The following is a 27156-nucleotide window of genomic DNA, read 5'->3' as shown; positions in this document are numbered from 1 at the left end:
AATTTATTCTAGTTTTGAAATAAATCTGATTATTGGAGACTACTGTGTCCGAGTTGAGGAGCCTCAAAAAACCTTATATTTGAGTTGTGTGTCCTTGGATGATTTTAACATGGGCATCTAATGTTTCTAAAAGTAAACACGGTTCAAAAATACATATTTATTTTTATTTAAATTAGTATAATTAATTTATTTCGATAAAGTTTGTACATGTTTTTAAGTTTTCTTAAACAGGTATTTTAACTAATAAAAAATGCATAATTTCGAATAAAGGCAATTTTTGGAAAAGAAGATATGTAGTTTTTACAGCTTTGAATAATATTTGTACCCTGAAATGCCTTTTAAAAGTGCGTAAGAGAGGTTAAGTGAGGCTTGATAGAAAATATATCACGAGCAAAAAATCCGCCAATTTATGTCAATTCAAAATTTTCATCTGTTCACAGAGCGGCGGCGGGGGAATCACTTATCGGCGATTGAATCGTCCAAGTTGCTTCTGAGTCACTTTTTGCATAATCAACAAATTTGAGCTTAATTCAGAGTTTGAGAAGACGACGATGATGTCGGGAAACAGAGAATATTCAAGATGTCGTCTTTGTTGTGAAGAATTTGAGCTGGTTGTTTGAGTATATAGGATCTACATGAGTACTTGAGAAGCTGGATTATAATCTACATTCTGTCCTTGTCTCATGATATCATCAGCTGATGTGCAGTGGGATCTGAAAATACATCAAATTAATTAGTTTTTTTTAAAGTTTAACAAGTTTAACATAATTTTCAGAAAGTAGAATAATCTGTTAGATATTCATTATAAAAAGGTTAATAGCCCACTTTTTTATGCAATTAAATCCTAGAAACCAACAACCTGTTATCACATGGAAATATGGTGAAATATATTTTCAATTAACGCGCCATTCGTGATTGTGAATCGAAGTCAGTAAAAATCTTAATCCTGAGATTTCTTAAATGAACTCTGCTCGTTATTTCTTCTTCTATTTAACAGACAAGTTTCTCAATTATACAAGAACGAAAACAACTTTGATGTCGTCACTTAATAATCATTTTTCTTAGATCCCCCTTTTAATTAATGGTATGGTAATGAATTATAGGGAGGGGAGGTCGCAGCTTACCTAGGTCCTGGTTCTGGTGTAAATGTGAATGTGAGCAGCTTACCGGTCCTGGTTCTGATGTATATGTGAATGTGAGCAGCTTACATTGGTCCAGGTTCTGGTGTATATGTGAATGTGAGCAGTTTACCTAGGTCCTGGTTCTGGTGTATATGTGAATGTGAGCAGCTTACCTAGGTCCTGGTTCTGGTGTAAATGTGAATGTAAGCAGCTTACCTAGGTCCTGGTTCTGGTGTATATGTTAATGTGAGCTGCTTACCTAGGTCCTGGTTCTGGTGTATATGTGAATGTAAGCAGCTTACCTAGGTCCTGGTTCTGGTGTATATGTGAATGTGAGCCCGGTTGCATAGATTATACCGTCATTCCTTACTAAACTTACAGGAACCTAAATATTCATATTATTATTCAGACAATCAAATTACGATCAAAATAAATAATTTTCTAAGAGAAAAACAAGGATAATACATCATAAATTCTTGGTATGACAAATCTTTAAAGGGTACCGTTGTGAATAGGATATGTCACACTATAAATATAAATAATAAATAAATATAAATATAATGGTACCTGTGTCGGTTGTCTAACCCACTGCCAGCCACCTCGGAATTGAGAAATATCAGGAACCACGCAGAGCATACTCTCTTGACATCTAAACATATCAGGAGATTTGATCTAGACTGAGATGGTAACTTTTGAATGAACAGTCATCAAAAGTTTCTAACTCAAATTGAATTGATAACATACGAATAGATATTTTTTTTTCTTTTTTTTGAGTAAAAGAATCTCTTCCTCTGGTAGTTTTATGTTATTTACCTATTCTACATAACTTAATTTCATAATCTAAAAGTATGGTACCTTAAATATGACAGGAAAAAGCATAATAATTTTAATGATCAAATGATTTCTGGCTTAGGGAAAGTAAAATAAATGAAACTCATCTCTTACCTGTACATTGTCTCGCTCTCAACATCTCCGAACCAGACCCTGAGGTTCGGTGTGAAGCATTCCCCGGTCAGCTCCAACATAGCAACGTCTCCCCCGCCGTTGAGGTGGAGGGAGTGCACCACGGGGACAGGGGTGACAGGATTCCTAACAGGGCCCATACCCTCGTAGAACTGGTATTCAACCTGTACATTTAACAAATTTATCAACTTGACAGTAAATATCGTCTTCTTTAACAAGGAAGAAATTCACCAGTATAGATAATTGAAATAACTAGTCGATGCTGAGAATACAATTTTTATTTGAATATATTTTCTAACGGTCTAATTCATTTTTCAATCATCATTTGATTTTTTTATGAAAAGACTTTAACTAAGGACAAAGCGGACAAAAAAATAATAAAAAAGCTTAAAATCTTAAACAATGATTTAAATATTTACCTTATCCGTTGAAATAATTGTCCAGTTAGCTCCATCATTTAGCATCTCCTTGTTGGGCTCTTTTGGACACGGTGTTGCCTAGATTTATGAATAATAAGATAAATAATAATATACAGTTTGGTTAAAGTCGAACTGAAAAAAAAGATTTTTAATTCCAGTTTTCACATATTTTCTGTTTATTTAGGAACATTTTTGCAAAAAAGGTTTTTTTACCTGGAATTGAATAATTCTCTCTTGTGAAAGACATAGGTACATACGGTCGGTATCCTAAAACAAATAATTAAAATAGAAGTTATAATATTGAAAAATACGCATATTTCTTGAAAATCATTTTTTTGGTCTTTAAAAAGTTCCTAGTAAGATTTGTAAATTTAAGCTCCAAATGTTATTTTTGCACAACGAAAATGTTAAAAATATTTAAATGACAGGTAGTTTGCCAATTCAAGAGTAAGTCAAAATATTGAATATATTTACCTTCATGTAGAAAGCACATTTGTGAAGTTGTGAGACAGGATCATCTGCATCAAGGTGGGCCATCTGTTTGTCCACCTAAACAAGGATATTAGGGTTAATATTAGTATTAAAGTGGGCCATCTGTTTGTCCACCTAAACAAGGATATTAGGGTTAATATTAGTATTAAAGTGGGCCAGTTGCTTGTCCACCTAAACGAGGATATTAGGGTTAATATTAGTATTAAAGTGGGCCATCTGTTTGTCCACCTAAACAAGGATATTAGGGTTAATATTAGTATTAAAGTGGGCCATCTGTTTGTCCACCTAAACAAGGATATTAGGGTTAATATTAGTATTAAAGTGGGCCAGTTGCCTGTCCACCTAAACAAGGATATTAGGATTAATATTAGTATTAAAGTGGGCCAGTTGCCTGTCCACCTAAACAAGGATATTAGGTATTAAAGTGGGCCATCTGTTTGTCCACCTAAACAAGGATATTAGGGTTAATATTAGTATTAAAGTGGGCCAGTTGCCTGTCCACCTAAACAAGACAGATTCTCTCAGCAAACAAAAATTTCAAAATACAATTTACTTTTCTAATCGTTATTTTTTATTTTTTTTTTTTTATTATTATAAGCATTTACATAATTTAATTTTTATTGCGAACAGAATATTTACCTTTCTGATAATAAGCCTAGGTAGCGCCATCCCTGTGATTGAGCAGACAAGTTTCACTGATGATCCGTAATGAATATATCCATCACGGACTGTAAACTCCTCAGATTCAGATTCATTGTCATCAACTAAAATAAAAAAATTTAAATTAAAAATATTATTTCATAAACAAAGTTTAGTTTTATTTTTGTTTTATTTCGAAATACGTACGTAGATGAATTGTGAATGCTCCCCACTGTACAGAGGATGCGTGAAAGTTACCATTCTCCACGTGGAGGTACCGCGTAGACACTGTTTGTGACCGCAGTCGGTTGAATAGCGCCACTTTTGTACCGCTTGCTATACACACTGAAAAAAAATCCATGATCCGATGCGGTTACAAAAAAATACTAATTTTAAATATAATGTATAAAGAATCACACTTACAATCTGCGTTTTTGAGACTCTGTTTCTTTTTTGAGGGTTTTGAGATCACTTTTATACGCTTGGAATGAAAGACTCCGATATCTGTTCCGTTTCCGTAGAACATCTTGAGGGAGAGGAGGAAATGCTTCCGCTTGTCGCTGTCGGAGATGAACAAGGTCTTGGCGGCGCAATAGTGCTAAACATTACTTTGTTCAAGTCTGAAGTCTCCAAACTGAGTTTAAAAGTTTTAAAACTTTAACCATAAATATCTTACTTTTCTAAGAAATTATCTCATTTATTTTCAGGGCTGTAAATAATCTATAGAGGTTGAAATCTCTGTTTGTTTGTCTGAGCATAACTCAGGAACCCCTGGATCGATTTGCCTCAAATTTTGATTGGGGAACTCGGGAGACCAACAGGAATGGCCTTAGCTTGGTTGTGAAATTCTAAGTTGAGTGGGGTCGACTTTAAAAGCGAATTTTGTTTTGCGGTAAAATCGTTCAAGTGCAGGTAAACGGCGTCAGTAACTTTTAGTAACCTTGGCAGCGCTGAATTCCCAAGCTAGTTATTTATAATGTTACCTTTCCATTGAGGTCTAGTTGCTGCATATCTTGGTCAGAGTTACCGATACCAATAAATGCACATAGCTGACTTCCCTGCTCAGATTCACCTGAATAATATTTATCAATGAATCAACAAGTCAATAAATCAACGAATCAATGAATCAACAAATCGATGAATCAATGAATCAACAAATCAATGAATCAATGAATCCATAAATCAATAAATGAATCACTGAATCAGTGAATCAGTGAATCAATTCGTCAATTCATCAATTAATGAATGAATGAATGAATGAATCACTGAATCACTAAATCAATGAATCAATGAGTCAATGAATGAATATATCAGTGAATCATTATCAATGAATTATATACCAATGAATCAAAATCAACCTTATAATTCAAATTATTATTTTTAAACTATTTATACTTGTTTACCTGAACGCTGCATCTCCTCTTTCTTCCTCCTCCAGCCATCACCATACAGATATATACAAGGAGGAGGGCAGAAGAATCTCTTTTCATTTCCATAAGATTTTTGAGCAACCTTTAAGACACAATCTATATTTATATTAAGTGGTAATTTTCTGTTTGATGTTGAGTGGGTTGACGTTTTATGAGAAACATTAATGTCATGGCAAAGCTGGGTTCCCAAGCTGGTATTAAATAACATCATAGTTTTCGGTGAACCATGAAAGATGATAAAAATTAATTATAAAATTTACAAAACTGACCTTTGCGTGCAGCATGACAACAACCATATCTCCTCGCTCACGAAGATATTTCTTCATTGCGTCGCGCGTTAGTCGTTGCTCTTTTGAACGATATAGAGATGACCTAAAATTAGAAGAGACGTTTAATAAGACGAATAAAACACTAAATATTTGTTTTAGATAATTTTATATTCATTTATGGAATAATGGATGGATAGATATTTTTATGCCTAAATGAATATTCTTAATGTCAGGATGAATAGTTTTGAAAGCATGAAAGCCTGAGATCCATTGCACTGGTTAAGTCATTAAGCCGATCATTAGAGAGCTTAAAGAAATTGAGAAAATATTAGACAAAAAAGTCAACATCATTACTAGATACTAATAGATCTACAGCCAAAATAAACCATCCAAATTCAAGATTAAACTAAACGATTTCTTTTGATTTAAAACCAAAAATGTGATATCAAGCTTTAATATTTAGGAATGTATGATCCCTGATAAAAAAAGAAGAAAAAATGTTTGAATTTAGAAATGAATGAAAGTTTGAAAGCTAGATATAGAATGGGCACATGCTCCCAACTTTACATAACAAAAGAACAAAGCAATGAACTGGAAACAAGTAGTTTTGAGTCCAGGGCTTAGCGGTTCCTTTAAATCTAGGTTTAAAGAAGAATCTAGAAACTTTAAATCCTCCATTACTCTTTAAACTTTACAACAAATATTCAAAAATGCACTTTCACTTTAGATATAAAAAATAAATAAAAAGGGCGCAAGCTTACATAAACAATATAAAACTTTAAAATCTATGAAGAATGTGAATTAAATCTATGAAATTGGATTTAGTTTTAGTTCCTTAAAACCAAAATAAAAAAAAAACAGAACCCTATATCTTAATCTAGATGTCGAAGACATTTCAAACTCTTTATTCTAATAGATAAAATATTTCAAAGTTTGAAATATCAAAGATTATAGATTCAGGTTGCAAGGATTTGGGGAATTTAAAATCCTAGTTTGTAGCGAGTGTTCAGTTACTTATGTTCTTAACTAAGTTTAATTTGCAGCTAGTGTCCCTGACCTGGCTAACTATAATAAGACAGTGAATTTATATCCCACCCCCCCACTAATTTAGTGTGTGCGCCTCTACTACCCCCTGGATAGTGTGTGTACACCCCTAATACCCCCTGGTTTTGTGTTTTCGCCCTACCACCTCCCCTAGTTTAGTGTGTGTGCCCCTACTGAACCCCCTGGTTTAGTGTATGCGCCCCTAAAACCCCCTCCTAGTTTAGTGTTTGCTTGATCCTCCTATCCCCTAGTTTAGTGTTTGCTTGATCCTACTACCCCCTAGTTTAGTGTTTGCTTGATCCTCCTACCCCCTAGTTTAGTGTTTGCGCCCCTACTACCCCTTGTTTTGTTTTTTGGGCCCTTCTTCCCTCTTGTTTTGTTTTTTGGGCCCCTACTACCCCCTAGTTTAGTGTGTACTTATTCCCTCCTACACGAGTTTACGCCCCTGGAGTCCGTAGTAGCGTGTGAAAAGAGCAGATGGATGAATTTTCCTCTCTTCACCAACTCAGATAGATAGATAGATGGATAGATAGATAGATAGATAGAAGTATATAAAGATAGATGGAAGTATAAAAAGATATATAGATAATAGATAGGTAGAGGGGGATAAGAGAGGGGATGTGTAATTGGACCAAACATAATTTCTCTTGATTCAAGTTTTTTTCATAACATCTTAATAAGATCTAATATCAGCAAAATCTCATTTTTATCAGTTTTCACCCTTTATACTTATTCCTTCTTTATTACTTCCCCACCCCCTCTCTACATGTTTAAAATTAGTTCTATTTGCTTCAATGTGATTTAAAGCTCTCAAGCAAAAATCGATTAAAATTTTGCCAATTACTTCTTAAAAACCAAAGCTAAAAACAAGTGATTTAAGGCGCTAAAATATAAATGTAAAGGGCTACAGAAAAGCGGTCAAATCAAGCCCAAGGCGTTGCGACACTTTAAAGTCGACTCTGTCTTAAACACTGATGAGACTATTTATAAGCAAGCTGAATCAATGTGATCTTATGTTCCTTCTATAATAATAAACTTTTTGACAAGAAAATCGGTTCCTTCTTAGAAAACTTAAGGACTTTGACAGCGAATTTTTTCTTCCAAATTCATCAAGAAAATTTGAACTTTGTGAGATAAATCCGGGAAGCATCCCACTGCTGTGATTGGTTAATGGAAGTTGAAAGTTTGTCTCCTGATTGGCTGAGATAGTGTAAGTCAAGGCCTGCTATTGGTCCAGATGATGGAGTCACGAGATGCTATTGGTTGAGGAGTATAAGTCAACTAGTTTTGGCGGCAAAACAAGAAACTTTTCCAGATAAATCATATTTAGGAAAACAGAACATTGAAAATATCCGTCCTGATAAAACGATTATGAACATGATACACCATTTTAAAGAATTTGTTATCACGAGAAAAATAAAATTAAAAAAATAATGATGAATTAATAAAATGAATAGATTTTTTGTTAGAACAGATAAACGAATGAGCAAATAAATGAAGAAGATGAACAACTGACTTATTTACAAAATAATGAGCTTGATAAATAAATAAATAATTGAATGTAAAACTAACAGAATGAGCTAAATGAATAAATGAATATATAAAAAGATGAATAACAGGATGAATAAATGAACAAATGAATGTAAAGCTAACTGAATAAGCTGAATGTATAAATGTATTTATAACTAAAACTAAATGAATAAATCTTACCCAAATCTATCAATGGCCATAGGAGGTGAGGATGGTGGGGTTTGCATTGGCCCAGCCATACTTGATAATCCTAAGTTTCCTCCCCAATGAGATCCTGGTAGCGGACCCAAACCAGGACTAAAAAATAGAAATAAATATAAAACTAACAAGAAAATTATGAATATATGGACAAGAAATTGAAAAATTAAATGATAAAAAACTGAATGCATAAATTGAAAAACCATCCATACTTGATGAATTTGTAAGAATAAATGAAAATAAATGAAATGAAATGAATGAAACGAATGAAACGAATGAAACGAATGAAACGAATGAAACGAATGAAACGAATGAAACGAATGAAACGAATGAAACGAATGAAACGAATGTATGAAATGAATGAAATGAATGAAATGAATGAAAAAAATGAAATAAATGAAATAATTAAGAATATATATACATGATAAAATAAATTAAACAAGGAATGAAAGAATGAATAAATGAAAACATGAAAAGATGAAAGGATGAATGAATAAACTAATGAATGTACCTGCAATGATCTCCGTTAAGTTTATCTGGAGGAGTTAAAGAACCAGGAAGCATCCCATACCTTCCATAGTTATACTTATCCCCACTCCAATCTAGAATATTAATAATAATAATATAAAAATATTAAAAATAATAATAATAAAATATCCTATGTTTTGTAAGTCCTTGGTATCTACGTCTATCTATAAATAGCAGATGTCTAGTTTGGTTTCTATGGCTGAATAAGAAGTGTTTGGTCAAGTTTGGTCAAAATCCAAAGAACCGTCCAAACCAGAGAACTGTTTTAAAAACTTTAAACTTAACCATAAACCTTGAAGATAGAACAAACCTTATTTAAACCGAGGAAAAAGATACAATTTATTTTTCCGATTTTATTTATTCGAGGATTCTTGATCTAAATATAATTTTGCATGGATATGTATTTACTTACTAGTTAATATAAAAACTCTAATAGTGATTCATGAATCCATTTAGAGACATATATCACTAAACCATCCCACGGTATTCATCATAACCAGACAAATTTCTTGATTGTACACTTCCGGAAATAAACATGGTGGAGGGGGGGGAGGGGTATAAAATTACAAGATTTATAAGTGAGGGTAATTGTTGAAATTATACACCGTACCAAAAAGGCCTCGGGAGTGTTTTCACATACGTCAAATGAATGAATGATAATCATATGATTGCGAATGTAGGAAATAATGAATTATCCGAATTTACAAAAACTAATATTTTTTAAAAACTATTTTATAAACTTTATAAAATTCTATGAAAAAACTGAAAATTATATCATTTGAAAAAATGTTTGAAAAGATAGAGTTTAGAAAAAATTAAACTAGTCATACCTAGCTGAACTCTTTCTTGCTGTTCATTAAATCAGACCTCAGACACTCATTAAAAACGAGTGAATGTTGTAGAAATATTGTGCATATTTAAGTTCTATTTAAGTTAAGGTTATAATTTTGAAATGTTTTCATCTAGACATAATTATAATTTATTGAAAGTTGTGTAATGTTTACAAATCATAATTTACTTCTTTAAAAATTTCTCTCTAAAATCCCAGCGTTACGGTTGAATTAAATCCGTGAGACACAATCTTGCGTTATTATCTCAAACTATGTAATCACAGTAATTTTAATCAAATCACACTTGCAAGATTTATCATACGTGGGATATGTTTTTTCTCTCACTCGATAATTGATTAATTTTGATAATTTTTTTATTTTGGTCATTTGATTCGGATATTCATTGAAATGAAAGTTAAAAAAATCCCCCTAAACTAAGCTTCCGGCGCGTACTGCAGAGATCTGATCCGTACTCTGACTGAAGAAATAGTGGGTTTTTATGAAGAGAGAAATGGGTGATTATAATTTTGTATCTATCTAATGAGCAAGATGTACCTATTACTGGGGCAGAATAGGATGAATGTAAATCTCCTAACCTAACCTGGAATAGTGAGCAAAATATACCTGTATGAACTACTGGGGCAGGATAGGATGAATGTAAATCTATCTAAACCTAACCTAACCTTGAATAGTGAGCAAGATATACCTATATGAACTACTGGGGCAGGATAGGATGAATGTAAATCTATATAAACCTAGCCTAACCTGGAAAAGTGAGAAAAATGTACCTATATGAACTACTGGGGCAGGATAGGATGAATGTAAATTTATCTTAACCTAACCAAACCTGGAATAGTGAGAAAGATGTACCTGTATGAACTACTGGGGTAGGATAGGATGAATGTAAATTATTATGACTAGATCCATCAAGAAACGGCATTGTATATTCATCATAGTATTCACTATGTCCTCCTAACTGAGTCTGTAGTGGCATGATGGTGGTGCTGGGGCTCCTTGAACCCTCGTCCATGTTGAGTTTGGTCATGAACACTGAGTTTCTATGTATATCTTATACCAGGAGTAAGAAGAAAGGAAGATGTAGAAGGGACAGATGTGGAATTCTCACACTGTCTTTCTCCAAAACTCTCTCTCACACAACATACACACACAGACACTTAGCACCAACTCATCTCACACAACATACACACACAGACACTTAGCACCAACTCATCTCACACAAACTTTACTTCTTATTCAATCTAAACTTTTAGATCCCAGGATAGAAAATACCACTTCTCCGGGTGGGTATTATACTTGAGAATGGAGCAGGGTTCGATGTTACTCCGGGACCGGGTTTAAACAGACTAAGTTCCGGATGAGTTTCAGTCGGTTGAGGCGGAGAGAGGAGGGTGGGGGGGGGTCTACTACTGAATCATGTGGAAGGGGGGGGGGGCGACCACAGCTTCAAAATTAATTTGTCAGGGGGTGTACTTTGGTTGCAGTAAGGTTGAATAAGATTGCAAGAGGACAACTCCTGTAAAGGGTATCATCTTTCAAAAGAAGAGTTGGGGTCGGCTCATGGTTCAGAGGGATACTAGCTCTCATGGGAGAGTTTAATATGGCTTGGACGGTTTGTTTCCAGGATAGGCTAAGAGTAAAATTTAGGAAAATTTTAACAATGGAAAAATATCCTAAAAATAAATGTGGGTTGTTGACAGAATTTGCAGTACATTAGAGATCCAATTATTTAAGGTTAAATATCATTTACTAACATATCAAATTTGTCAAATCCTAAATAACAAAATGATAGAAATCTCGTCACGTAATTTCATTTTTTAATCTATTTAACTTTGCAAACCGATGGAGTGGACCTTTGATATTTAAAACTGAATTCTATTACATGAAATAGTCTAAGTTTGAAATATCAAAGGTTTATCCATAACTCATCAGTAACATAGATTTAAACCATTATGCGGGTTGCAAAGATTAGAAATTTTGAATTTGTGGCAAGGACGTTTTAATTTTAGTGCATGAAAAATGAATATTTAATACGATTTTGTACCGATAATCAATATGGAGTAAAACAAAGAAAATAAAAAGAAATCTGCTAATAGATGGTTTTCCCAATACTGCCTTAAATGGATAGAAAGATGTAATAGATGGGTAATGAATTGATGTACAACTTGAGAAATAGACTTCAGTAAGGTTATGATAGATGTTTCCATTATTGGCTTGAAAATAAGAAATACTAACTTATCTCTACACGAATACACACAAAGTGAAAAATAACAAATATCACGGACGGCTAAAAATGCCTAATAAATTACAAATAATTACAATAAATACAATAATACAATAATTACAAATTTTCTTATTAAAAAATAAAAATCTATAATAATAATGATGTGTTACTTTTCTCTGTTAGTAATTTCTTCTCAAACATTGATAATTTTCGCCGATTTGTGAATGTTTAAAATTGACGCAAATAAGACTTGTTTAAGTTTGAATGATCAATTCAGGTGTTAAAACGCTTATTAAAAACCAACAAAGCAAATATAGAAGTATATTTAGATGAAAAGATGAATAGTAAATAATGGGATGGGTATATTGTAAATAATAGGTTATATATTAAACACATCCCGACTCCCGAGCAAGCTAAGTCGTTAATCAAAAAGAGTAAAATTGGGGGAAAATCTTTTTCAAAAATTATCCATCAATCCCGACTCCTCCCTCAACCATTTTGTGGTACATTTAGGATCCCATTTATGACATTTTTTATCCCCCTCAATAATTACCACCGCCCCCCTCCCAGGACTAAGTGCCTGGGAGGGCCTTCAGGCAGTGTTGGGGTTGAATGAATGAATTTCTAATGACTCCGCACCGCGTTTAAATTACTACCAAAGATTTTTACAATCAGGATGGGTTCTGCCAACAAAAACCGAATAATTTACAAACAATATCTTGTTCTAATAAAAATAAAGTTCATCTTTGGTATAAAAATCATTGATCAGGACTATTCTGGCTAATTTTTTCTCATTATAACCCTCTCAAAAATGGACTTTTTTCCTACTGAAATTTAAATAGTTTCTCTGAAAATTAAAGAATATCAATATTGCTAATTTTGTGGTAATTTGGCTGATATTCAATAAAATAAAAATACTATGCATTTTTCAGAAAGCTTATAAACAATTCATGATCAGCTGATATTTGAAATAAAAACATTTGATTTAACAGCTGTGATTCCTCCCCCCCCATACTACTCTATAAACCAATCAGAATAATCCCTTACAGGGGAAAAAAAGTAATTTTTTTTTTTTACAAAAATGCGCATTTTTACGAGAGAACAAGAAGGAGTTTATTAAGTTATATTTAAGAAAAATATTTAATCCATCCCTGTAATTGAGTTGACAGATGTAGCATAAAGATATTTTTATATAATCTCTTAATATCAAACACGAAGATTCAAGGGGGGGATACTTGGTTCTTTCAATTATAAACTTGTTGACATTTTTTAAAAACTAGCTGAATTGCCCAGCGTTGCCCAGGGTACTCATAGTTACTCCTGCCGTTTACCCGCGCTTGGTCGTAAATAACTGAGTTTAGCTTTTTGCCAAATAAAAGTGGACCCACTCAACTTAGAATCGCAAAACCAAGCTAAGCGTGGTTCTCCCGAGTTCCCTAGTCAAAACTTAAGGCAATTCGGTCCAGGGGTTCATGAGTTATGATCGGACAAATAAACAAACAAACAGACGACAGAGATTACAACCTTATGAACATAGAAATAATGGAACTGGGTTTAAATGTAAATTGAATTAATCTTCTAAAGGGAAGCATGTCTATACATTGTTTATAGATTAGTCCACAGCCTCCCCTTAATGACGTATGATGACTCGTAACTAATTTCAACAATGAGAAGGTACTAATATATAAACACTAATATATTAACAGATGGGACTACTAAATCAGGGGGGGGGGGGCTACTACTGAATCATGTGGAAGGGGAGGGGGGCGACCACAGCTTCAAAATTAATTTGTCAGGGGGTGTACTTTGGTTGCAGTAAGGTTGAATAAGATTGCAAGAGGACAACTCCTGTAAAGGGTATCATCTTTCAAAAGAAGAGTTGCAACTGTATATGTCTACGAGGGTGGTTGTGTTGAGGGGAATTAAATAATATCAAAGGGGACTAGGATATGTCAAGCATAAAATCCCCCCCCCCCCACACTTTATCCCCTCAAACCGCCAAAACCTATCAATATAATCTGAGGGAAAACTAGAATATTACGAAAAAAATAATTGATATTTTGGAAAGGATGGAAGCTGAAGGAGACTAAAGACGACATGTCAAGAGTGTCGTTGTGAATAGAATTTACACATATGTCGACTTCTCTTTGAACTAAACATTAAAACAGAGCTGAAAACTTTAGAATGGGGTATCCATAATCCCGATCGGTTAATTAATCTGGAGATTAATAAAGAGAGGGATTAATCCCGATATCATTCAAAAAGCTCAGATCAATTTCTCTGTCACACTTTTACAGCGGAAAACCAAATCGAATCTAAATGGTAGAAAGCATCTGTTAAGACAGGGGAGGGGGGGGGTGTACCCCTCCCCCCAACATACTGACACTACGTTGTGTAACCAGGAACCATCTGGTAATTGTTTACATTGTAAACATAAACAATAGTTCACTGTACACACATTAACATCACATCACTTTGCCAGGGGGTTCAAAACGACCAAATGAATTTAGTGGGGGGGGGGGTGATTTTTCCAAAAATATAATCTCCCCGCACCTATATTTTTTTTAATTTGCGTATGCTTATGAATTCACAATGCTTTATGCACGCAAAACCAAAATAAATGTTAAAAACATGAGTTTTAAAAATCTATTATAAATAAAAATAAATGAATGGAACTATGAATGATGGATGACCATTTTAAACCTCGCAATCATAATCTTGCTCATATAAAAATGCGTAAAATTATATATATTTTAAGCTGAAGGGCTGTGACTAGCAATCTGGAGGGGATGGGGGGGGGGGGTCGTATGAGAATCTTGGCTTAAAAATATATCTATATTAAAGGAACAAAAACTCTAGTTCTCTTCATTTATCTTAGTCAAGTGTTACATGCGTGCAATGCTAACACAAAATTGCCACATTGGATTATTTATTATTGATAATTTTCCAGAATGCTGGAAATTTTTAAAAATAATCATAATTTTTCATATTATTTTCATTATTTTCAATGGCACAGCCACAGCTTTTTTATAGCAATGAAAAAATATGAAATGGAATTTTAACTGGCAAACATAGCCTTTTTTAAATCATCACCCCCCTTCCTCATTTTTACTCCTGTCTATATCAAATACTTTATATCGTCAAGAGTCTTTGGTCTAAAAGTCGTCTTTTTATCCCAATATATTATAGAGACCAGTGTCTGTGTGTACTCACCGTCAACGGCACTGTATCTATCTGTATGAATATTAGGTCTTGGAGCTGAAAGATCCACCGGCGCGCTAGTTTCTGAGTATCCAGCTAGTAACCCAGGATCCTAAACATTTCATCATCAAAATATTGAAACAAATAAAGTTACTTCAGTCGTTCTGAAGAAAGTTCATAAAAGAAACTGAAAACTCCCCTCAAACTCTAATTTTCTTATACTTTTATAGTTGCAACTTTAAACTTTGTTGAATTAAATGATCATAAGCTTTAAACATCCGGTTGCAAAGGTATCGGAATTATAAAAATTAGAGGAAAGGTCGAATAATCATTTTCTTTGCTAAAATCCAAAATAAGAACCTGAATGGAAAAAAAATTAAATTGTTCTCGGGAAGCTTCCTTAGCACAGAGATAACCCAGATATCGAGATACCAATTCACGTCGTAGCTTTATCATCTTTAAATGCTCCTCAGCTGAAGGCTTTTGTGACGAAGCCATTAAATATTTTTCTCCATATACTTTTTAAAAGTTATTAAATTTGAATTCAATACTCCATGTTAATCCTAGGAAATCGAACCTGAGACTAAAACCCAAACATTTTAATTTTGCAACTTCATCCTGATCATGTGTTTTAAGGAGGGAGGGGTAAAAATCTTTATTTTCCCGCCTAATTACTAGTAATTAATCGGCTTAATTGATGTCAAATTAAAAAGAAAAGTTGTAATTAATGAAATTAAGAAACGGAAACAACTAGGATATAAAATTGTTCATAATAATATGCTCGGCACCCCTCCTTCATATCCAGTACTTTCCGTCTTTATTATCTCTTTTGGCTCAACTAATCAGATCTCAAAATTATGCGGATCAACAAGTCATAATCAAAATGCCATACAAGGTGATGAAACTGGCAAGTCTAATGAAAATAAAGTGAAAAGAAACAATTAAAAAAATTATTTATTTGAAAAAAAACTATTTTCAAAATAAAATGGCGCTTCTCTTACCTGTGAAAAGTAAGCGTTGTTATTTGTTATTACGTTTGTAAGTGTATGGTGGGTTTGGGGTGTGGTGCATGGAGGGGCGTGGTGACTCGTAGGTGTGACAGAGCCAAGATGACTTGTGGGTGTGACAGAGCCAAGATGACTGTTAGGTGTCACGGATCCCAAATGGCTGTTAGGGGTTCCAGGGACCAAATGTTGACTATTAGGGGTTCCAGGGTACACACTGCTCCACAATTCCTCTCCGCCGTATCCGAACTGATTCTGAAAATATAATTGAAATTAAAAATTTATAGTTTTTCAGAAAAGAATTTAGAGACAATACGACTTAGCCTTTAATCGAAAAATTTAAAATTAAAATGAAAATTATTATTTGTTCAAGAAAAGAAATATGAAAACACGAAATATTATTGAACAAGAATTATTCTTTATTAAAACATGAAATATTGAAATTGAAATTGGAAAAATAAACAGTTTAAAGAAACTACTGTTTAAAACATGTGGACAAATTTAACTCAGAAAATATTAGGAAGCTGAGTTAGGTAGAAAGAGGGGGATGTAATGGAGCTAGGGAGGGAGGGGGGGGGGGGCACAGCTGAAGTTTTCCCTCGTTTTCCCACACTTTGAAGACGGGGAAAAAGGCTGGAATTGATTAGAGGATTTTAGATACAAAACTTGAATGCGAAGCTTTTTAAACATTTTCCAAACATCAATCTTTCATTTTTATTTCGATTTGTATTTATTTCCTTCAGTGGTTCAACTTCTTATAACATTTTTTTTAATTATCTTTTCAGTAAGAATATAATCTTCTAATATTCATATCCATCTATCCATATCCAAATATTCCTCTGTATTCTATTTCCTTTTTTCTTTCTATGTCCTTCTACCTATCTTTCTCTCTATTCATCTATCAATCTATTAATCTATCAATCTATCCTTCTATCCCTATATCCTTCTATCCTTCTATTCCTCTACCCCCACAATCACTCTATTTATCTAGATATCTTTCCAACAATCTATCTATCTATCCATCTATCCATCTATCCATCTATCAATCTATCCCTCTATCCTTCTATCCCTCTATCCATCTATCAATCTATCCTTCTATCCTTCTATCCCTCTATCCATCTATCCTTCTATCCCTCTATCAATCTATCCCTCTATCCATCTATCCCTCTACCCCCACAATCACTCTATTTATCTAGATATCTTTCCAACAATATATCTATCTATCCATCTATCCATCTATCCATCTATCCCTCTATCCTTCTATCCCTCTATCCCTCTATCCACCTATCCATCTATCCTTCTATCCCTCTATCCATCTATCCTTCTATCCCTCTATCCATCTATCCTTCTATCCCTCTATCCATCTATCCTTCTATCCATCTATCCCTCTACCCCCACAATCACTCTATTTATCTAGATATCTTTCCAACAATCTATCTATCTATCCATCTATCACAAGTGCTTATTAAAATCCTATACGGAGCGCAATGCACCGATTCAACGCGAAACAGGAAGCCCAACTTTGAGTAAATTTCGGGGTTTCCATAATTTTCCGACCCCACCCCTCCTTCTTTGCGGATAGGATTTGTGGGTATACGAAGTTTACGGTTTAATTAGTGGGTTACAAGTGGGGGGAGATAAGATAAATGAGCGGAGAGAATAAAACCAACAGGTATCAACCCCTATCCAACCCTCAAAAAGGATATCCCCCAAAACCTCCCGGTTTTTTGAGCACCTCCTGAGCACATTCTAGGCTATTGGCCGTGACCCGACGTTTCCTTAAACTTTATCAATGTCAAGTCTTTAAATTAGATTTAATATAGTGGAGGTGAGATATCTTAACCTAGGAACAGGAACAGGCTACTGACTAAGAGTAAAAAACTTTTAAAATTCAAGAAAAGGAGGAATTGAAAAAGAATAAGTGACTACAAGAGAACATGAAGTTTTTAAAGTGAATTTTCTATCCCTATAGCTTTGCAACCTTTTTCAACTTCAAACGTTGGCTAATTTGACCTTTAGTCTTGGTTTGAATAAATATCAAAGACATAGGGATTAGAAAATTAGAAAATAAGGTTACTTTCTCTTCCCAAGTCTCTGGGACTTTTGGGACATTTGGTTTTTTTCAGCTTTGTACCTTATAGCATTAGGGGCAGCAACAAATTTTAGTTTTCAAAAAGAAAATGAAGAATTGAAAAAATGTTCTCCAAACCTCTCTCTGTTGTCTATAACTGTGCCATGATACGGTAGAGTAGCGTGGGACGATCTTACAGAAATAATTAGTTAACTCAGGCTGCTTCTTAGGACATNGAGAAGGGAGGAGGGTGTCTAAAAGGCATAAAAACTTCTGCTATTTGTTACGGAGGGGTGAGCATAGGATTGTTACAAGTTGTAATATTAGGATAATGTGAACTAGATATTTTTAGAAACTTGAGAACAAGAGTCTTAAAAGCAGATCTTAAGATACGAATGAAATGAATAAGATAAATGAAATGAATGTAAAATGGAAAAAATGAAATGAATGAATGAATGTAGATGATTAAAATCTTTAATGAAGAATGAAGAATGAAGAATGAAGAATGAGGAATGAAGAATGAAAAGTTAGAGGAAGGATGTGGTTTAAGGTTTACGATCAACAATTTATAGCAACAAGAAACAATTGTATCAGCTGCTTATTATTCAACAGTGAATCTGTAAATTCATTATTCAAACTTCTTTCTTTTCATACTTGCACTTTTTCCTTTTCATATCTCCTGACTTCAAACTATACTACTTACAGGAAACATCGGAAATAAATTTAATCATTACAATCGACTCATAATTCCAATGTGGTTCATTCTAAATCCCCATTTCATATTTCGCGAACACTCCCATAACGCGCAAAGTGAAGCTCTTATGCAAAATCAATGCGAGTTTTGCAAAAAAAACTAAAGCTAAAAACAAGTACTTTAAAATTCTAAAATTTACAAGTCTAAGGCTACAAAAAAGTATAAGCGGGGTTAGTTGGGTAAAGGCCAAGGTGTTTCGGCACGTTAAAGTCAACCCAGCCTTAAAAACGATGCACCTTTCAATAGCAGTCTGGATCCATGTGTACTAAACTTTTCAAATGAGTGTTTTTCTAAATCTGACTTTTGCCTGATTTGATTGAAATGTTCGAGCATTGATTAAGAATAAAGTAAAACAGTTTAAACCCTGCGGGCGTTCAAACTATAACAGGGGTGTATATTTTCTCGAAAAATTATCCGTTTGAAAGTAATTTTTTCCCCTAGACGTTTTTAAGGTTTTTTCCCGCTGAAATGGGGAAAATAAATGAATTTTTCGTAAAAAAAGGTATCAAAAAGAATAAAAAACTTGCCTTTTGATGTCCTATTTTTTATTCCCCCCCCCTCATATCATCAAAAATCATAACTCCCCCCAGGGGGTGGGGGTAATTCAGAATAATATACACCACTGAGTTATAATTGAAGCCCTACTAGTATTGAACCAAAGCATATAATTCTCTAGTATTTTATCTCTACGTTGAATGATCTCTTCAAATCAAAAAATCATTTGAATCATTATGAAAAGAAGCGCTGGGGGCAATTCCTCTCTCAACTCAATGGGTTTGAAGGTTGGCAAATTGAAAAAAAAAACATAAATACAAAATACATCCCGAGCTGGGAACTTTTGAATCGACTGATTAAATGAAATCAAACACTGACAAATTCAAACCACTACACATAATCTTTTTGTCTATAAAAACACATTTATAAGCACGACTATTATTTGAAAAGTGTGTTCACTACTAACTAATAATTATACAATTGTAAATATATATAATATATAATGATACACTTCTAATCTATTAAGGAAAGGGATCTAAGATAAGAATCGAAGGAAACGGTATTTTAATTAAGTTTAGTAATAGCCCAAGAAAAATCCAAGGAATCCTTTTAACCCTAGATCTCATAGCTTTGTACAGGAAATGGGGGGGGGGGTGATGCATTCTGAAGGGGGTGGGGACGCGGTTGTAAAATGGATGTTTGCTTGTATACGAAAACTAAAGAAGTAAAATGATTGTTTACTAAGAGAGTCTGGATTTTAGAATAATAAACCATAAGATTGCTCCCCTTCTCATCCATCCCCCCCTCCCTTCCTACCCCCCCCCCCTTGCACAGGTAACCCGGCCAATTAGTCCGAGGAAGTCTTCCCAAAAATTACTTGGGAAACCGAGTTCAGGGGTGGAAAGTAAATCAGAGATTAAAGGGGGGGGGGGGAGAGGGAGAGATTTTGAGTGGTGTACCTAGATTTAGTACGAGTGTATTATCTAGACTACTGTTTAAATATTGTTGTACTTTCTAGGGTACCTTGAGACGAGACAGAACTCTTGTTGCTCCTGGTGGGAGAGAGGGTTCGGAGGAAACAGAACTAAATCTCAGGAGAAGGAGAAAACAGAAAGAAAGATAAAGAACAGAAAATAAGAGAAAGTTTGAAGCACGATAGACGAAATAATAACGAAGCAAAAAAAATAATATTCTTCTCTAAATATAATTTTCTAATCCTGATATCTTTACAACCTGATGTCGTAGACCTTTGATCTCTCAAACTATGAGTGCTGCTCAATCAAATTTCAAATGATCTAAGCTTTAAGCCGTCCGGTTGCAAAGAAAAAGGGATAAGAAAATATGAGTATGAGACGAGTGATCAGTTTCTTTGATAATACAAGATTTAAAAGAGAATACACAAAGTGAGACAAGATCGCAACATTTTATCTTATTAAAGGGAGTGACCGGCTATGTAAGGTAGTTGAACTGAGTATGCAGTGTTGTGGAAAACTTCTTTCGGATTTATTTGAGACATACTAAACTTTTTATAGATCTGTAAATCATGAGTTTGAACGCAAATTCGACGTTCAAAACTCCTACTTTGGGGGTGGATACGTTTTCAGAATTAGTTTTTTTTTAAATTATTAAATCTTTAATAAGTTTAATATGTCTCAAATGAATCCGAAAGAAGTTTTCCACAAAACTGCATACTCAGTTCAACTACCTTACATAGCCGGTCACTCCCTTTAAATTGACTTAATACCAAAGGATGAGAAAAGGTTTAATTAATAATACAAAGAATGAGAAGAATAAAATATTTGAAACAATAATTCGTAAATTAATAAAATCCTGATAAAAAGATAAATGAAAATAATTTAGTTTTATGATTACATAAAACAATTGAAATTAGTAAAATATAATTACATTCGACAACAATCAACAATGATTAATAAAATCCCCCTGACTTACATTGTGGTTTTATGGGTGGGGTGGGGGGGTTGGGGGGGAGGGATTATACATATTTTTCTACAAAAATAAAAATTTCAGTTTGTAAAAATATTCCAAACTAGTATAAAACACATATTCTGATAGATTTGCATGCAAAGTTAATATGGATAAATGTCAGAATATTTATTCAGCCAAATATTTAAATCTGCAAGGGGCGGGAGAAAAAGAAATGTAGATCTTCAAAAAAGAAAAATGTTGAGAGAATTATTATTGAAAACTTCAGTCTCTCAAAAATGAAAATGTTTAATGCCACAGAAATTTTCGAATCTTACATGAATTAACAAGAGCCGAGATTGAATGCAAAGTTTATATCAATAATTAAAAAAATCTCAGATTACAAGAATAAAAAGATAAATGAAAGGATGAGTCATGAACCCGGAACAACATCCTGGCCGTGAAAATCTACGGAAATCGAACCCAGAAACTTCACAAAGCTATTGACCTTGCATCCATAAGCCAGAGGAATTTCCCACTTGGGTTTCCCAAGGGGAGGGGGAGTTCATGGGACCTAGAGTCAACTCATTCACAAGGTTTGCCAGGTGTAGAGTCTGGGCTGGGAGTTCTTAGACTATTTCTTCTCATTAAACAGGTTTTAGATCTAATACAGTTATCAACGAATTCTCAGACTAAACAAAACAAAAACAAAAAATAGAGCGGGGCCGGGGAAAGTTTGAGATAGAAAAAAAGCCATGAGAGATTATTAGCTGAATAGATGACAAGTACTCTTTTTGATAATAACAGACATTATGATATTTATCATAGGAACACACACACCCTGCATCATTAAAAAATTAAAACGGTAATCCATGTTTTTTTTTTACCACCATGTAGACAAAAAGAATTCCATGATGATATTCATAAGTTGGTTCTTAATTCATATAATTGGTGGGGCTAATGAAATAAAATGTGTAAGAGAAAATTTGCATGCCCATTGTTATGTGCGCATTTATGAATTAGAAAACTTAAAGGGACTGTAAGCGAAATTTCAAGTGAACCTCTTTGCAATGCCAGATTCGCAAGTAAACCCTTAAAACACAGTCCAGTTATGAATTAGATATTACTTTCTATAATTTTGAAAACCGATTATTTTGGATTGTGGTTTCTCTACAAAACTGACGTGCGCATTTCTAAAGCAGGAAAACATGTAGGAATTATCGGAAATCTGGAAAAACGAAAATATCTTCCACAGTATAGATCAGAAAATGGATTTAAAGGTACCACTGTGAATCGGGCATTGTCATCTTTGGCATAAAGTCACTTGAAGTTATGCTTACAAGTTACATTTCCTGAAGGAAAAGGGAAATCTCACAATTTTACAAAAATTAAAAAGTTTAAGATTTAATGCACTAATAAGAAAATTAGTTTAACGTGTTAAAAACTAATAGGAGGTAAACTGCGTGACCCTAAATTACAACCAATTTATAAAATTACAAAATTGGACTTAGTTTCAGAAATACGGTCTTTGGGAACAAAACGATAATAATAAGAATTTTTAGAAAGAAAAAAATCTTGAAAGAGAAATTTTTGGAGGGGAGGGGGCGAAGAACTTGTCTGTCTGTTTTCGTTTTACGTTCTAAATTGACCATGAGATAACAAAATTAAAGTTTTTGAAAACTTTATGCAAAATTCTCAACTTGGGAATTAACTGAAGAAAGTTCCAACTTTGACGCAGATGTGCGTACATACCTCACAGGGTGCGTACAGGAGGGTTGGTTACGCTTTATAAATCAGTTCTCATGGGGTGGGAACTAAAAACTGAAAGGATTACAAGAAAAGGGAAAGGTTGGGATAACTTTACTTTTTGAGCAATACAGGGGGGATATTTTCTTATCAGTCCTGGGAAAACATGGTTTTCAGAATTTATAAATGTTGAAAAAGAGAAGGGTAAAAATAAAAATAGATATTATAAGAACAATCACTTAGTGAAAAACGGGAATATATAACATTCCGGGAAAAACTACATAAGTTACTTAAGTAGTGTACATACGTTTACTAAAATGTTGCGTTAATATTATCCTAAAAACAAATTCGTAAAATATTCCTTGCAAAAAATACAAGAACGAATAATCAAGAAAGGAAAAGATTTTGAAGTGAATATATTTTTATTATATTTTTCCAACATGAGTGAAAATCTCAAGTTGACACTTAAATATTTAAATGGAGAGATTTTTGCGTATTTGTGTCCCAAGGGCCACATTTTCCCAGAGATGAGAGGGTCTGCCCCGTGGGGTGGTCCCCCCCCCTCCTCCCGGCGACCCCCCGTGAACCATACTATGTGAAATGTCTCTTAAACAAATTCATGAAATGATGGATTAAATTTTCTTCATAACTCTATCATCCCCCAGAAAGAAGGATTCAAGCTGGGCGGATATGTGTCACCATTTTTCAAATATTTTTACAAAGAATATTATCTTCTTCAATCTAAATTAATGTGTTTTCTATATTGATCTATAAAATGGTCACAACGGCTGAACTAGAAAAGATTTGAGTGTTCAAAACCCGAAAGAACAAACTTTACAAAGATTGTTCAAAATTTTCGCATTTTCTTTTCTTTCAAAGTTTTGTTTACAGCTGGCTTTCCCCGTAAGCAGTGCTTAGGATCTGGATACGGATCCACTGGATCCACAAGATTTGGCTTCCCGGATCCGGATCCGCAAAAATGTGCTGATCCACGGATCAACCAAAAACTCTAAAATCCAAATATGAACTTTTGAAAAAAAAGATTATAAAAATTTCCTCATTTCTCAATGGTTCATCAAGTTTTAGGATAAAAATAAGCGAAAAAAATTAAACAAAAATTAAAAAATTATTTTTTTTGTGAAAAACTTCAGTAAATCCTAAAGAAATTATCCATTTTTTCCAATGCGGATCCAGGATCCGGATCAAAATTAAATGGATCCTAAGCACTGCAGCCGTAAGAATATATTTCTTGATAAACTTAACAGAAAAATTAATTATTCAAGCTGTAGGCTTCCTTGCTATCAATCTATCCAACCTGTCACAACACTTAGGCTTATCTGTATAACTTAATTTATGTGCTCACATTCTCATAAGGGGTATTTTCTCAGCAAATATATAATATATACCACCAATAGTAAGTGTGAAAATCGTATATAATTTATCCCAATCAATTCCTTTATAAACCCACCCAGTTTTCAAACCAACTAAGCCATCACTTAAAGCCCATTATGCCTGGATTATCCGGCCTAATCTGCCTGTCTTCACAATGAGCTCAGACAAAGCCAAGACTGCTTGAATGGCCTGAAGCAGCCCATCTTTTATATTGTAAGCACAAGGCAGTGTAAACAATACATTATATAACAATAGCACGAGTTGGTTTTCTGGTTTATTTGTCTCATATTTAGGATTCTTAGAATTATACAATATATTGGTGAATATGTTTTGTAAAAATTGTTATGCGCTTTTGGAGTTATTTTCTGGATTTGGCTCTGTACAATTCCATTGCGGTGAAATTTATACCTTTTAGATATTCCTATCAATATGTTCTAGTTTAACAAATGTGTAGTTAGATTCTATCTTTAAGTTAAAATTCTGTGATCTGCTATTCAAGTTTAAAAGATTCTTTAAGATCCTTAAAATTAATATTTAACCTGTAACTAGTATTTTTTATAAAAAGCTTTATTTTTAACTTATTGAAACATTTTATAGAAACAAATTTAATTTTAATACTTCTTAACAAATATATTTGCAATTTAAACTTCATTTTTGGTCTAGAAACTTAGAATTGTAGTATGCAAAATAAGCTAAACATTGTCAATACAAAATACCAAACACCTAATAATTATTTCCATCTTTAATTAAATAATTCTTTATACAATTGCTTCTTATGCTTATTCACGACCTGAAACTTTTTAAATATGATAATCTAAATGCTATTTTTGTCAAGTCTGAGCTGGTTAGTCTTTTTTTCAGAATACTAACAGACTTAGCAAAGATAGAAAAAAATTTGAAGCAGCAAGGAACTATGATTTATGAATATTTAAGACGGGATATATTCCATCTCATCCTAAATTGGTTCCCCAGTATATATGAATACAGTTGCCTATATATCTGCTTTTTATGATTCTGCTTACCCATTGACAGTTCTGCTGAGAATTAACACTAACACTATGCTGCTGTTGCTGCTGCTGAGCAGCAAAATCTTCTGCTTTTATCTCAGATTTAATCTCGGGCAGCTCAACCAGAGCTTCCATGTTTAGCAGCATTAGTTCAATTTAGCATCATCAAAACAAATCTTAACTCTATTTGAAACAATTTTTCAAACACCAGCTCTTAGAGAGCCCTCTTCAAAGAGTTGGAGATACCAATAATTGGATCTTGAAATTCCAGGAATGGTTTGTATTGCTCAAGTGTCACTTATCAACAGAGTCCGAGTTTACACTTGTATGTTGTGAGGGACCTAGAGTAGGTTCCGGAGCCGAAAAGTTGCACGAGTTTCCAGCTCTACGTCCAGATTCAGTATGTTCTAATATTCCCACGCTAGGCACCGCCGGGCGCACTGCTTGGATTGTGGGGGGGGCGCCGTTGGGGGAGGGGGGACGCGGAACTGAAGCCCTGCACCTGTCCCCCCCTAGAAACCCTCTGGACACTACTAGAGCATCTCCAGCATCATGTTCTAGGGGGAATATTCCCACATCAACTTTATTCTCAAGATCTTCAAAAACTTTACTTATCAATTTTTCAAATTCTCTTAACTTTATCTGCGAAGTGTACTTAAAAAGGTTTAAACTAAAAATCAAAAAATGAATAATAAAAAAACAGATACTGTCCAGATTTTCACCCTCCCCCCCCCCCTCCAGGACGGTAAAAAATGGCCCAGATTACTAAGAATATTAAAAGGAACAAACGTAATTGTTAAAGATTTTAAAGTTTAAGTATCTGTATCAAATTAAAGAATAATACGAATCAGAAATATGTGTCAAAATGCATTTTTCCCTTGTCTACAAGAGACTAGACTGCGTAGATCTAAAAGAGAAGAACAGAAAACAGATGAATGATCAGCTAAAATGAAGATACAGCGGTAGGAGACTGCTGTTTATAAAATTTGGTAAAACAAATTTTACTTAAAAATAAATTGTTAACAAAATGTTAAGAAACCACCAAAAAATAGGTTGGTTAATACAAAATATTTTTATTTGAATTTGTTTCCCGAAACCTTCATTTTAGGAAAACTCTCCTTTTTAAAGATTTCCTTCAGAAAATCCCCCAAACTCATATGTTAAATAAGTACGCACGTGCATTAATTTTTAAGGTAAGATGTTTATGATTTTTTGTTGGTAGCAAATACGCAAAATGGATAAAAACGTTCGTTGATGTCTAATCCCCCCCCCTTCAGGGCGGTATTTAAAATTATATACTCCTGCTAAAATCTCCCCGCTACTTCAAAGCATGAACATGTATGTAGTTCTCGAACATATTTCAGGAATGTATACAACGACATAAATAGTATTCCAAACATTAATATTCATCATTATCTAATCTTAGTGTCACATATAACCCAGCTAAAGGGGAAAATACAGGGGGAATATATATCTTCTTCTTTATGTAATGTAAGAATAGTCAAATACAGGGGGTATTATATCTTCTTCTTTATGCAATGTAAGAAATGTCAAATACAGGGGGAATATATATCTTCTTCTTTATGCAATGTAAGAAATGTCAAATACAGGGGGGAATATATCTTCTTCTTTATGAAATGTAAGAAATGTCAAATACAGGGGGGAATATATATCTTCTTCTTTATGCAATGTAAGAAATGTCAAATACAGGGGGAAAATATATCTTCTTCTTTATGAAATGTAAGAAATGTCAAATACAGGGGGGAATATATATCTTCTTCTTTATGCAATGTAAGAAATGTCAAATACAGGGGGAATATATATCTTCTTCTTTATGAAATGTAAGAAATGTCAAAAT

General features: G+C 33.7%; 1 protein-coding gene across 2 annotated transcripts; it reads right to left on the bottom strand.

The window, feature by feature from the left end:
• Positions 1–433: 433 nt before the first annotated feature.
• LOC111695041 (recombining binding protein suppressor of hairless) lies at positions 434–25682 on the bottom strand. 2 transcript variants are annotated; one of them, XM_023464190.1, is made up of 18 exons: positions 25314–25682; positions 15908–16165; positions 14919–15018; positions 8617–8707; positions 8088–8204; positions 5334–5436; positions 5038–5146; positions 4618–4706; positions 4058–4232; positions 3842–3979; positions 3635–3759; positions 2978–3052; positions 2717–2770; positions 2504–2581; positions 2067–2248; positions 1689–1770; positions 1424–1506; positions 434–713 (listed from the first exon to the last, which is right to left on the bottom strand). In XM_023464190.1, exons 1-18 carry the CDS (start codon positions 25443–25445, stop codon positions 632–634), a joined length of 2073 nt encoding a protein of 690 aa, XP_023319958.1. In that variant the 5' UTR covers positions 25446–25682; the 3' UTR covers positions 434–631. The 2 variants fall into 2 exon arrangements, with proteins under 2 accessions (XP_023319958.1, XP_023319959.1); XM_023464191.1 differs by lacking the exons at positions 14919–15018; positions 15908–16165; positions 25314–25682 and adding an exon at positions 10334–10602.
• Between the last annotated feature and the right edge of the window lie 1474 nt (positions 25683–27156).

Source organism: Eurytemora carolleeae, unplaced genomic scaffold (assembly GCF_000591075.1).
Source record: "Eurytemora carolleeae unplaced genomic scaffold, Eaff_2.0 scaffold125, whole genome shotgun sequence".
NCBI lineage: Eukaryota > Metazoa > Arthropoda > Copepoda > Calanoida > Temoridae > Eurytemora > Eurytemora carolleeae.
This window is presented reverse-complemented; position numbering and strand designations above follow the sequence as displayed.

Bases quoted from the DNA above. Each gene is read 5' to 3' on its own strand.
- LOC111695041 (XM_023464190.1), bottom strand. From the start codon at position 25,445: ATGCTGCTAAACATGGAAGCTCTGGTTGAGCTGCCCGAGATTAAATCT. The intron at 8,708-14,918 runs GTGAGTACACAC...TTAATATTCTAG, and splicing joins TAGATACAGTGCCGTTGACG to ATTGGAGTGGGGATAAGTAT. The intron at 2,582-2,716 runs GTAAAAAAACCT...TCATAAATCTAG, and splicing joins AGAGAATTATTCAATTCCAG to GCAACACCGTGTCCAAAAGA.